At 36.8% G+C, this 15,136-nt stretch overlaps 1 protein-coding gene across 1 annotated transcript in view; it reads right to left on the reverse strand.

Annotated features, from left to right (window-relative positions):
• The window catches only part of LOC110464095 (tetraspanin-18-like), an 83,807-nt gene extending 74,951 nt beyond the window's left edge, over positions 1–8,856 (reverse strand). The window contains exons 1-2 of the mRNA XM_021519144.1: positions 7,891–8,856; positions 3,895–3,987 (exon numbers count right to left, since the gene is read on the reverse strand). Coding sequence (XP_021374819.1) covers positions 3,895–3,987; positions 7,891–7,923 — 126 coding nt within the window. The 5' untranslated portion in view covers positions 7,924–8,856. The remainder of the gene's footprint in view (positions 1–3,894; positions 3,988–7,890) is intronic.
• Between the last annotated feature and the right edge of the window lie 6,280 nt (positions 8,857–15,136).

Consider the following 15,136-nt stretch of genomic DNA (forward strand, 5'->3'; position numbering starts at 1 on the left):
ATTTTTGTTGACCTTTGTCCATGGAAGGTCCCTGCAAAATTTCATTGAAATTGGTTCAGGGGTTTTGGAGAAGAAGTCGAAAATGTAAATTGTTTACGGACGCACTACGGACGACGGACGACGGACGACGACGGACAAAAGGCGATCGCAATAGGTCACTTGAGACTTTGTCTTTAGGTGACCTAAAAATGTCAAAATGACGGGCCAGGATGAATAACTGAGGAAGGAGAACCTACTTCTAGTAAATAGGATCGCGTAACATTTTTTTTTAAATCATAATTTTTCAACAGTTTATGTGTTCATATGTTGTTGCTCTAGAATGTATGATCATGTAACAACCTTTTCTCTATAAAGAATTAATTTTTGACTTCAGATAGAATCGGAATACGTATTGAAAATGGGAAGAAACATTTGTTTACGTTGTAAAAATGACACGTGCTGCCGATAACTACGGCTTCTGTTTCGGACACAAATAAATTTAAATTCTGAATATTGGCAAGTGTGCAATTAACTTCTGATGAATAACTACTGTTCAATAAGTTTTAATACGGACTTAGAAATCATATTACTTGGTTTCATAGTGCGATAAGAAGTTGCAGTTGTCTGACGCCCCTCTCTGGGGGCCCCTCCTGAAACCGTTTCCTGCCTAGTCAGGTGATGTTATCGGTGCTATTTTTAGCTGGGCTTTCCCGAACAATTCAAGTGGTCAAACTGGACATTTGGAACGGACTATGAATATGGGGATAGCAGAGGTAACATAAGTGGAAGTGCATACAATACATACATTCATTAAAAAAGATATGGCTCTTCACGTGATTTCCTTTTAAATCGGTACACCGATGCACCAACAGGATGGTACTTCCCGTAAATGTGGAAAGGACGGTACACCTGATGCACCAATCCTAGACATGCCAGTACTTCCGGTACATCGAAAAGGACAGTATTTTCGGAACTCTTCCAGTATTTTCGGAACTCTTCCAGTATTTTGTTACAATTGATAAATATCCAACAGACCGGTTAACTCCTGTACAAATCTTATAGAGCAGTGTACATCGTACATGGCCAGCACTATAACCCACACGCCACACATAAAGAGCGTTCAGATGCATGATGAAATACAACTCCACAGCATGACGTCCACTGTTTTCTTGTAACTTTGACTACATCCGTGCCATGCCTATTTATAGCTAAAATTGAATCAGCAATACTCAGATTTTGAAGCGTGGGATTCGGCTCTCGAAAGTCACCACCGGAAGTCACTTACTACTTTCCCCCCGTCATAACCAAAGATAAAACTTTCACGATTGGTGGACGTATATTCCCCCAAACGTGTCTTACACCCTTTTATATCCTTTATAATGATCATCAGCACAGGGATACAAAGCTATAAATGTGATGATGGTAGGGATATTATAATCTATATTTATTACATATAGCCGATCTCCGTGCTAACACAATATCCATTGTGAAGTTTCAAAGTCTACTTCCCTCCTTAGTGCCAGTAATGCATGTAAGGATTCCTAACATACCAGACAATTTGAATACACTTGTTCGACTTTTCCTTCAATGACTACGCTCCTATTATTATTCTCTTTATTTCCTCCTTTAAGAAGATTTTACAAACAGAATAATGTAATTATAATGATATATAAGATAATAGATACAAAATCAAATAGATGGTAAGGCAAAAATTATTGCACAACATAATAAGTTAACATAATAGAAATAAGTTAATCAATTTGAGTACAGTTTACAAAAGAATACATAATTAATAATGTTAAGAATGATATACCCAAAAGTATTGAATAATCATTCGAAGTATACATTAAGCATTTTTGAAATATGATTGACTGATGCCATACGAAATTCTGTTAACTCTAATGTATTCAGTTCATACGTTATATTGCCACCAATCAGTAGGTGAAATAATTCATAGTCTGAATGAGAGTGTAAATATACACTAAACATAAGTTCACATGTATTAATGACTTGACACCATAACTGATCTCGTAAGTCTTCAGTACAATCACATTGTAAAACTATGTGGGTATATATATCGTTATACATTTGTCCACATTTATGACATAATTCAGTTTTTTCTGAATGTCTTAGAGATACAATCAATTTCATTATACTATGTATGGCTTCTCTGTTTTGAGGAAATTTTATTAACAATTTCCACAATATATGAGGAGCCAAATTATCATGAACAAATATAAATCTGCAGAAATCGCGGTCACCACTCATTCTCTCCTTCCATCCTTTTTCTTCATATAACTGTACATTATGCTTTACTTTCGCTTTCCATATACTTTTCACTGGAAATATTCCATTTGATAAACATTCTTGTACTAATTTGTATAAATCATATTTCTTTAGTACCCTAATTACTTCATTCATAAATCCATTATTATACACATTGGTCCCTATAACTGCCATACAAAGACGAGTAAAAAACACAAGATAAGATATACAGTTTTTCTCCAAGTTGCATAATCTTCCAAACAATAATAATTTCTTGGTATCTATGTATGCTTCTAAACTTAACCAACCCAGAAGGCCTGTGCACATATCTGTACGGGTTCTTGTATGGAACCCCTGAATTGACTTTAAAATGAAACGTTGTGCTCTTTCTAACATTAAAATTTCGGTTTTTTGAAGACACCATAATTCACACCCATATAGGGCTGAAGCATATACTTTTGATTTCAGTATTTTACTAATCGTTAAAGGATTTAATGCACATGGATGAGCACCACTTTTAATTAAACTCATGACACCACTCTTAAGCTTATTACATGCGCGTACTGTACGTTCCATACTATTAAAATTATAGTTCAACATCACGCCAACATGTGTTATATCCTCAACTTCTGGAAGAAGATGCCCATATAGATATAATTTCGTACTAAGATTTCGCTTCTTTTTTCTAGAGAAATACACTATTTTACTTTTAACTGCAGAAAATGTGAAACGCCACTTTCTGCTATACGCTTCGCACATCTCGAGCATGTATTGTAAGCTTTTACGCTGTGTACTAACCAGACATATATCATCTGCTTGTGTTGGTATATTAATTCTTAAATCGGCAATAAGTGCACCCTTCCCACATTTTTCAATACTGTCTAATAAACTGTTTATGAATACAAGATACATTTTGGCAGACAACGCACTCCCCTGTAAAATCCCCCTCTCCATACGGATCCATCTTGAACTTAAACCATTAAATATAACACTACTTCTTATATCTGTGTATATTGATTTCAAAATATGCCATGTCTTTGAAGTGATACCGATCTCATTTAGCTTATACAACAAACCATCATGCCATACGGTGTCAAATGCCTTGTTACTATCTAAAAAGGCCACATAAACATCTTCTTCTCTTTCTAAATTATAATGTATACATTCTTGCAGATTAAATGCAGTTAACAAACTGCATAGTCCTTTTTGATATGCTGACTGTTGCTTATTCGGAAAGTTGTTACAATTAAGAACTGAATCTAATCTTTTAGCTAAAATCATTTCAAAAACTTTAAAAATGCAGCAACAATGGCTGAGTGTCAGTGCTGTAATAACATCTACCAGCTAGGTCAGTTTAGGGAGGAAAACAAAATAAACGCACTGAGTGACGCTAATCTGGCGTCCGTACCACATGGTGTTAACACATAATAAGATCGTGTGTAAAAGGAGGGCTAGCTAACGTTAGGGGCTAGGGGTGGTAAACCGGAGAAAGAGGTTAAAGGGTCAAGCAGGAAGTGCCGCAGGTAAAGGGGCTAAAAGTTAGGGCGATAGTCATGTGTGTGTGTTTGTGTGATATGGAAAGAGTTTGGGGGAGGGTTTAAAGGAGTTAGGGGTAAAGTTGTATCAAATTAAAAAATAAAGACCACTTACCCATTGGGTGTCCGGTTTCCTTGGTAAGGAGTTGACTTCTTCGAAATTATTACAGTTGGCCATGGGTCTATGATTACTAGCACTGGAATCAGCCTGACAATGTAGGACAATAGTCAGTAACGTTTTCTACAAATTCAGATTACTATTTGATACAAAAAGTGTAATATAACATTATGAAATATCTTGTACATAAATACTCGTGTACTGATGTTTTAATACACAAAATATAGACGATATAATAGCCAAACTGGCGTATTCCCTTTATTTTTTAACTTATTCAAGGTGCAATGATTCCGAGGCCCGGGCGCCTTTCGAGTTAATCATTGTTAACGTTACCGATTATTACGTTAATAAGTGTAACTACTACCCTCCATCTACGTTATCTGCTATATCTTGTTATTAAGGTTACAAGTTCAAGTATTCGCCTCCTTTTGTGTTAATCGTTGAATTGCTACACAGTCCTCAAGGTGTGGAAAAAGATACCTTAATTTATTCTCACGGTTGAGTGATTTTCTCATTTAAGGAAAAAGTTGTAGAGGTAATCGGTAACGATCATGTCCTGAATGCTAATATCGATTTTGTTTATATCCTGGCGAATGCAAGATAGCTATAAATAGCCTTATGTCCAGCTGGTGCAGGTGATAGGTAGTCAACTGTGACGTCATACATGCTTTAATGCTAATTGATGTATTTTAGAGACGTTAGCGAAAGCTAAGTGCGCCATATGGTATCTGGGCGGGGTCACACATTTACCGCATACATCAACATAGGATACTAGCTTTTCTTTTATATTACAAGGACATTCTCAAAATATCATCATACCTACACAATGTCCCTTACATTTTACACATATTCTTAAAATAATATCCCTTTATCTCGAACTCAATTTTATTTATTATTTCACGCAATACCCCCACTTTACACAGAAATTCACATTGACATCCTTTTCGTTTTTGTAAATTTTATTATTTCACACCTTGGTGCTATTATAATTATAAATATCTCCTCTTTTCCCGAAAACGATTTCCCTTATTTTAGCTTTTTACAAGTCTAATCATGTAAATAAATATACTAAAAACAACAAGTTCACATATCTAAAAAATATTTTCTCTCCTTTATATTCATCTTTCAAACAAACTTTAAGCTATCAAACTTCGAAAAAGATACAGTGGCGAGTGGTTAGCATATCAATATCGAAGATTTGAAATTATTACCGTATTATAGTAATACTGGAAACACAAGCGTTTTCATCTTAAGGTGTGACACACGAGCAGGCTAGAAATGACATTTATTTGTATTTATATATAATATTATACCCTTCCCTAAATTCTTTATCGATACCAGATCCGCCCCTTCGTCATACCAGGTAAAGACGGAAACACTGTTTCCGATTTACTTTCCTAAAACCTTAGTTTTGATTGAATATTTGGCTCACTCTAAACAAGTAATCCTAGTAAATATAAATGGTGCAGAAAGCTTTTCTCATCTACATATCATTATATATTTTGACAGTTCTGCTGAAAACGGAAGTAGAAATAATGTTGCGGCCTGACCAGAATACTGTTCCCTCCGATATTTTTGATAGCTCCGAACGGAATCCTACATTGAATGACAGTCAATAAAATGCTGTTACTGCGCATTTTGACGAGTAGGTAGGTCTATATGGATAAAATCTCGTTATACGGACACCATTTAGTCCACGTAACTTTGGCAGTATAAGAAAGTTTGACAATATAATGAAAAGCACAACGAACAACAGAACGATAGTTCAGGTCAAAAGTGATGGTAATATTGTTATATTTTACTTTTATCAAAACTGAAGAAAAAAAAGAAGCTTTATGGGATTGTTTTTTTCAGCAGACAATATTGGTTGACATTCTGAATATCCTAAATCATTAAACATTGATAATGAATTTATCATCAAATAAAGCCACTACAACACAAACGCACAAATAACAAAACCGTCATGTTTGATAGTGCATCGTGTGGTTTTAACCTTGGAGTTTTCTGCTGTCACGTCATACGAATATTTATAAATTACACACACGCACATGTACAACTGCAAAACATGTAGTTTTTATTTCTCGGTGTCAACGGCCCATTTAACAGTAATATGATCACATGTATCTGGTGTGTATGAAGGGCGCTGCACTGTTACTCCACTTACCACCGGCCCCTAACGGTACAACGTTCAGTACCCTCCCAAAAACATGGCCGACGTAGTTTTGTTTACAAAAGAGCATCGTTCCGGTTACATTTTACACCGTTTTACTGGGATAAAAGCTACTATCACTAACAATATGTTTTTCTTAAATAATACTTCAAACATTATTTACAAACTATTTACTAACCTTCATTCCATAAACCTATATATTACTAACCCTGTTTACATATAATTACTAACCTTACTGAAGTTTTTTCTAACATTACTTACATATAACTAACCTTACTTACAGTTTACTAACCTTAGTTACATATAACTAACCTTACTTACATTTTACTAACTTTACTTGCATTTTACTAACCTTACATGTACTTAAGTTTTTACTCACCTTACCTACACTTTACTTACATTACTTACACTTTACTAACCTTACTTACACTTTACTAACCTCACTTAAGTTTGTATTAATCTTACTTAAGTTTTTACTAGCCTTATTTACATTTTACTAACCTTACTTACACTTTACTAACCTTACTTACACTGTATTAACCTAACTTACACTTTACTAACCTTACTTACACTGTACTAACCTTAATTACACTTTACTAACCTGACTTACACTTTACTAACTTTACTTACATTTTACTTACCTTACATACCTATTACTAAACTTCTTTACATTTTACTAACCTTACTTACACTGTACTAGCCTTACTTACATTTTACTAACCTTACTTACACTGTACTAACCTTACTTACACTTTACTTACCTGACTTACACTTTACTAACTTTACTTACATTTTACTTACCTTACATACCTTTTACTAAACTTCTTTACATTTTACTAACCTTACTTACACTGTACTAGCCTTACTTAAATTTTACTAACCTTACTTACACTGTACTAACCTTACTTACACTTTACTTACCTGACTTACACTTTATTAACTTTACTTACATTTTACTTACCTTACATACCTATTACTAAACTTCTTTACATTTTACTTACCTTATTTACATTTTACTAACTTTACTTACATTTTACTAACCTTACATACATTTCACTAACCTTAAATATCATAAGCTTTATTTCTATATACACTAACCTTACATACATTTTAACTAACCTTACATATTACTTACCTTATTTCTGTATACACTAACCTTGCTTACTTATTACTAACACAGTTTACGTATTTTAACCTGACTTACATTTTAACTAACCTTACATATTACTTAACGTATTTCTATATACACTAACCTTACTTAGATCTTACATGTACTCACAGTTTATCCTGCATGTATGTAAATAGTACTTAAGTTACTTACATTTTACTTACAAAACGAAATTAAATATTGATTTAGGATATTTAACTACTAATGTAATTTTAAAAATGTAGATTCTGACATCCTGTCTAATTAAACTAATTGGATGGATCATACTGGGTTTCGTAAGAAACAGGTTTCTGTTTACGACATAAATGATATTTCTTTCCCATTTTATAAAATAGTTTTCCTTCAATGAAGACTGATTATATTACCATTCAAACAAAACAAAATTATATAAGTAGCGAAGTCGACTGTTATCGTCAAGGGCATGCCCAATATATAGGGTTAGAAACGCTGGGAAAACAACATCAACACACAAAGTATTCGTTAAATACATACATGTAAGGTCATAAAGCACTTGACTAAAATGTAAATAAGACATTGGAAACATATGTGAAATTCTAAACGTCCATTGGAGAGTTTTCTGATATGGATAAAAAAAGCTGATACATTTTTGTATCTGGCACATTGTTAACGAAAATTAATTAATTCATATACTCACCTCAATGATTTCTGGCATCTTTGTAGGTTCCATAGTAATTGTCTGGTAGAACAGATGGTGTCCTCACAGGAACGTTGTCGGATACATGTCTGACTTATCCGGTATGGGACATCTATAAAATCCGGGGTAAACTATTACGACACATCGTATGTCGTCATACTAACCAGAAATTTCACAATAAATCAACACACAATACACGCGCTAACCACTTGACCGCCACAAGTAAATCCCAGAGTATATATTTGTATTATCTGTGAGGGAAAGCCTCTGACCACTCACGGCCTTCCTACGTATATAACGGGATCAGCTCACTCTTACTACTTTATCATCGGATATCCAACCACTGCAGCCAACACGAGACGTGACCTTCTTAATTTTAATCTCTTGCCTTCGTCGAGCAATCTGCCTGTGGAGCTGAAACCCTGGGAGCTGACGTATCAGATGACAACTCCATGTGGACATGTGTTAGATGGGAGCCCCACTCAGGCACTTGTAGACTTCATTCACAACAAACGACGAGAATATTTAGAAATCTCTGCACATGCTCACGTGAATTTTAAGTTCAGATTTTTAGTGCCGTTTCACAGGACATTACAAACCCTTCGTATACATGGGACCTTTTGTAGTGTAGTGTCACACAAGGCCAAAAATTCCCCAGCAACAATTTTTAAATCCCAACAACAAAGAAATCGAATATTCCGTTATTTAGGGGAGTGTTATTAAAGGCCGTTGACTTGCCGCGTATCCCGGGTGCCCTTTGTTGGGACGCGTAACGCTTCCTTTCACAGCCCCTATTCGCTACACCATCCGTTGTTTGTCCAATGCCATCGCTGTAAGTTATTGAACATCCGTTGTATTATCAAATATTTTTACTAAATATAATCACAAAACATTTTTTTAAACGGAGAAAAGTTCGTACTTCCGGTCCAACCGTTGTCGTTTATATAGTATACCGTTAAGTGTATTCGACGTAGGAAATCGCTGCTCTTCAGCTGCTGAAATATAATTCGATAAAGTCATTATTGTACCAAGCGTCATCAAAATTGCCTCATATTATGCGTAAATTACAGAAAGCCTTAGACTGCCGCCAGCCTTTACGACCAGGAACGCGGTTGTAAAGGCATGGTTAGTTTTCTGAACATTAAAACACATATTTTCAACAGGAATATTTGCCAAAAGATCAAAGTTCTCTGACAAAATTTCTTATTTTCTATTTCAAAGTATGATACGGAAAGAAAAGAAATATGCATATTTGGAATTTATGATATTTTTTAGAGATTTTTCCTAATTTAATTTTTAAACAAAGCTCAAAAAGCTAATAAAGCTTTTTCTAAATAAATATCTGAAAAGAAAATTACCTTTCGTGGATATTCGCCACAATTTAGTGGAAATGGAAATTCACGGAAACCTACCTTACTGTACCAGAGAGGGAATTAAAATGGGACAAAACTGGCAGTAATGTTGACATTTCTCGTACAGAAAATATTCGTTATAGAACTTTTAGATTTTATTTTTAACAAGAGGATAATAACCTGTGGGGTATGCGGAGGTTATTATATAAGGTATGGTATATAATTAGAGGGAAACGTGTTTAGTCACCTACACATCTACACGTGGATAACTATTACGTAATAATTATCTTACAGAAGTGCGAGTGTTAGATGTCACGAATGATTTATGTTATATTTTATAAAACAATAAACGAAATAGACTACAATAACACTCCTTCCTTCGTGTAAAGAAAGAAAATGGAAAAAAATGTTGTGTAAATAAAGGTGATATGTCGGGAGGGTGACAGTAAATATGACATTCCTTTGAGGATGACAGTGTATGGTGTCAAAGCACGGCGCAATGCTACAAGTATAATATTTATGGTTACTTCGTCTTTTAGCAAAATATTATTTTTCGCGTTCTTTTGCGGGTCCAGTCCAAATACGAACTCAATTATCGTAAAATTCGCGATGGCAGATAACCGCAATTTCATATAAAAATATGGAACGAATATCCTCGTGGGGGAGATAATTTTTGGAAAGAGGAAGTTATAATAAATATATTTTTTCGTACTTCTTTACACAAGGTAATAGACAGGCAACTCCAAGTCGGAAAAAAAACTACCACTATCTGAAACACTGTCGACTTTTTTTTTAATTCCTTACAAGAATTTAAATTAATGAAAGAAGTCGTTTCAAACACAATGTTTCGGCCCCAAACCAATCTGGCTAGGTATTTACTTGTAATAATGAGACCATGGTTGACTGTGTATATAAAGCTGACGAAGCGAATAGTATTTATAACCTATTAAGATAATATTCCATTATATTTTTATCAGCTTTAGAATTTGACAAAAATTGACACAAACCACCCAATTCCTGCCACCACTTTCTGTCATAACCTATCAATTAACACATATACATGATTATATACTTATGTACTGCTGACTGGTTTTCATTATTCAGATAAATTCTTGTTCAAAGTACTTTTATACCCCGTTATTAAGGTTTGGTAAGAGAACTGTCCCAGTCTGTGTACGTCCCCTCGTCTCTGTCTAACGGCGAGATCTCGTAGTGAATTCTACAGTACAATCAGATCTGTGTTAGTAAGATGGTCTAAAACCACCAGACCAAACCAGCCTGTGCCATCAGACCAAACCAGCCTACAGTACAATCAAATCTGTGTTAGTAAGATGGTCACCACCAGACCAAACCAGTCTAAAACCACCAGAGCAAACCAGCCTACAGTACAATCAGATCTGTGTTAGTAAGATGGTCTAAAACCACCAGACCAAACCAGCCTGCGCCATCAGACTAAACCAGCCTACGGTACAATCAGATCTGTGTTAGTAAGATGGTCTAAAACCAACAGACCAAACCAGTCTGCGCCATCAGACTAAACCAGCCTACAGTACAATCAGATCTGTGTTAGTAAGATGGTCTAACACCACCAGACCAAACCAGTCTGCGCCATCAGACTAAACCAACCTATATTACCAACGTACCCTGTGGTAGATTATCCTCGGCTAAACAGATTATTTTATCCTCATGAAATAAAGTTTTATTATTATTATTAACAACGCCACCTAAACAAACCACCACCTCAAAACCAAACCAAACTAAACCACCAGCGCCATCACCAAACCAAACCAAAGCAAACCACCGCTGCCACCAACACAAAAACCAATCCAAACAAAATCACCTGTGCCGCCACTACCACCACCACCACCAAATTAAACAAAACCCATCCACCAATACATGTACCTAAACGAAACCATACCATAAACCATCAGCGCAACTTTAACCTAACTAAGTTATTAACAGGCAAGACCAAAACACCAACGGCACCAAAAAACAAACAAACCTACTGCCAAACCAAACACCAACAGTAAACCACCGCTTCCACCAAACCATACCAATCAGCATGACAACCACCAAACCAACCCATCACCACAACCCCCACAACCAAACCCAACACCAACAGCAAATCACCGCTTCCACCAAACCATACCAATCAGCATGACAACCACCAAACCAAATCTTCACCACAACCCCCACAACCAAATCCAACACAAACGGCAAACCACCGCTTCCACCAAACCATACCAATCAGCATGACAACCTCCAAACCAACCCATCACCATTACCCCCACAACCAATCACAACACCAACAGCAAACCACCGATTCCACCAAACCGTACCAATCAGCATGACAACCACCAAACCAACCCGTCACCACAACCCCCACAACCCCCACAACCAAACCAAACACCAACAGCAAACCACCGCTTCCACCAAACCATACCAATCAGCATGACAACCACCAAACAAAATCATCACCACAACCCCCACAACCAAACCCAACAGCAAACCACCGCTTCCACCAAACCATACTAATCAGCATGACAACCACCAAACCAACCCATCACTACAACCCCCACAACTAAATCAAACCACCGACCAACCCATCACCACAACCCCCACAACTAAACCCAACACCAACAGCAAACCACCGCTTCCACCAAACCATACCAATCAGCATGACAACCACCAAACCAACCCATCACCACAACCCCCACAACCAAACCCATCACCAACAGCAAACCACCGCTTCCACCAAACCGTACCAATCAGCATGACAACCACCAAACCAACCCATCACAACCCCCACAACCTACAGTTGTGGGATCGCACAACGTTACACGATGTGCGGTGTGCGCACGATGTGTGCACGGTGTGTGAACGGTGTGTGCACGATGGGCGAACGATAAAAAGCTGGACGATCATTGCTTGCGCACATATGTGCGCACGATGGACGGACGTTGTGCGATAACAATCGTGGTTGGTGTAAATTGAGAAATGCCTTAACAATTTATACGGTTTTATGTTTAAACATATAAACTTAATGTTTACGTATGTTTCTATATTCTAGCAACATCTATAAACTTATCTTTCTGTCTATACATTCTTATATTTAGAAATTGTGTTTTCTGTGTTTTTAAACAAACTTAATCGACACATGTAAAATTACAACACAATCCCGTATACAGGTAAACATAACCACTTTGTACATGTACCTGGACCGTAGTTTTCTCCCCGCCTGGGGCACTTACGTAACTCGTCGGGTAAGGCCGGGGGTGTGAAAATCCAGGTGAAGGGGAGCTATATATAGGTAAACGAATGCAAATAACAAATCCTTTTTATTACGGTCAAACGGTATCGCATATCAGCTCTGTGTGTCAGGCACTGGTCAGGTAAAACTCCGGACACTCATAAAATTGTTATTTACCTGTTCTGTTACCTTGGAGCCAAACCCATTCTTGACAGCCTAACGGTCGCTGTAATACTGTGTAACACGCATTGTGAAATTGTATAATCTTGATTATTGTGATGAGAAATTACAGATATATACACAGTGTACATTATCGTATACAAGCTTTCCGTATTTTTGTCATTCCGTAATTTTGATCTTCAAATGATACCAAATCGCACAGTTGTGCGGAGAGAATCGCACAACGGGGCGAACGATTGCTAAATCGCACAGTTGTGCGCACCATGTGTGGACGATGTGCGGACGGTGTGTGAACGATGTATGCACGGTGTGCGCACGCTATTTTTGGTGCGTTGTGCGGTCCCACAACTGTAACCAAACACCAACAGCAAACCACCGCTTCCACCAAACCATACCAATCAGCATGACAACCACCAAACAAAATCATCACCACAACCCCCACAACCAAACCCAACACCAACAGCAAACCACCGCTTCCACCAAACCATACTAATCAGCATGACAACCACCGACCAACCCATCACCACAACCCCCACAACTAAATCAAACCACCGACCAACCCATCACCACAACCCCCACAACCAAACCCAACACCAACAGCAAACCATCGCTTCCACCAAACCATACCAATCAGCATGACAACCACTACCACGTTTCTTGCAGAAATGTTGCACCTGATACAAACTCCGTTTCCGACTCTATTATTGCGATGGAAACAGTTGGCCGACTCGGTAAATTATACTTTGTACAGGTAATTATGTAGCATTGTTCAGGTAACACGAGACAGCTGTAATTAGTGTCCGTATTCACCTGACGCTGACGCTGCACAGGTGTGTCGCGTAGGTTATTATGTACTTCTGTTTGTACACATGATTCAGTGCCATCAGAAGATTGTACTTCAAATTCCATATAAGAATATGTTCAAAAGCTCGAAATAAACACAATTTAGAAATAGAGCGGATGAGCATGCTCGACTTTGATTTTATATATAATGTTGATATGTAACTAGTAGAGATCTCATCTATCTACCTGTTTACCTGTCTATGAACTTTACCAACAGACAGGGTATAGCATTTTCTTAGTCACCTATAGATACAGATATATGCCAACACCCGGGATATGAGAATCAAGGGACCTCCGTCTATTGATCTTGTTAGTTTTTGCAATACCTCAGGTGTCTGTGGTAACTCTACAAGTAATGACTGGGCCCGTAATACATAATCAATACGGGATGTATGATATCAACACTGGCCTATACCACATATATCTGTATTACAGAACCACGGAGTCTCCAAGTCTACTTCTCTTGGTTCTACAAAGAATGTGTTGGTATAAAGATTTCGATCACAAATTCACAAATTCACAAATTTGTTTCCGCAAATATATAATTTCAATGTGCATGTATATGAAGCTTTATTGATGTCTTTGACTTATATTTCCAGGCTCCAATTTTGTTACGTGATGCAGACAATACCAATACTTATATCTAAATCAATGAAAGTTGAAGTGAATATTTATCTACCTTTCAAAGGTACAACTATGTATATATAAAGTACAAATATCTTTTTGCTTCATGTTACACGTGTTTCACTAGAACCTATATACTTATCGGATAGACATGTACATTAACACTGAACGTGGCACAAACATAAATCGTATAGTACAAAAGATAGATGAAAGACAGACGAAACAAAACATATAACGGATTTAAAAGACAGGTATTTACCTGGTGCCTTTGTACCTGTGAATGTGTATTTCCGTTCTGAGTTCACACGAACGCCCATTTTGAATCACACGGAATATTGCCTTTCATATATAACGGAATAGTCCGGAGTTTGGCGAAGGTATTGTTCCCGATATCATCCTATCCCAACATTCCTCACGCTAACACGACATGGAGGTAAATACCGATAAAAACTTTTGTGTTAAGTATGGAAATGCTCTGAGCTAACGTCCCTTTTTATGAGTTAATCATACTAAGGTTTGGTTTACATCCCCCACCCCCATCATACTTCTTATACACGTAACAAACCTCTGCTGCTCCGTCTTGCCCCCTCTCTCTCCTCCCAAACTCCGTTCTCTGACAAGGACCGGTTTTATGAACACCAAACTGTCTTTCTGGCTTTATCATTCTTAATAAAACATGTTTCACTACATGATACTTACTACTGCAGTCTGGCAAAAATTTAGAGATATGCGAAACACAGTTATTGACCTTGTAAGAGAAGCTAAGCAAAAATATCTACTTAAACTCCAAAATTCCCTTATTGACAAATCTATTCCTCCAGGTAAGTGGTGGCGGGTTGCAAAGTCTATTATGAACATTAACAATAAATCAAACAATGATGCTCCTCTTGTAATAAATGGTGAACTTAAATCACATCCTGTGGATAAAGCAGAATCTTTTAATTCATACTTCACCTCTGTCTCTACTTCTGACAAAACTGACCTTGACATTCCTCCT

The sequence above is a fragment of the Mizuhopecten yessoensis genome, unplaced genomic scaffold (assembly GCF_002113885.1).
Source record: "Mizuhopecten yessoensis strain PY_sf001 unplaced genomic scaffold, ASM211388v2 scaffold10959, whole genome shotgun sequence".
Taxonomy (NCBI): Eukaryota; Metazoa; Mollusca; class Bivalvia; order Pectinida; family Pectinidae; genus Mizuhopecten; species Mizuhopecten yessoensis.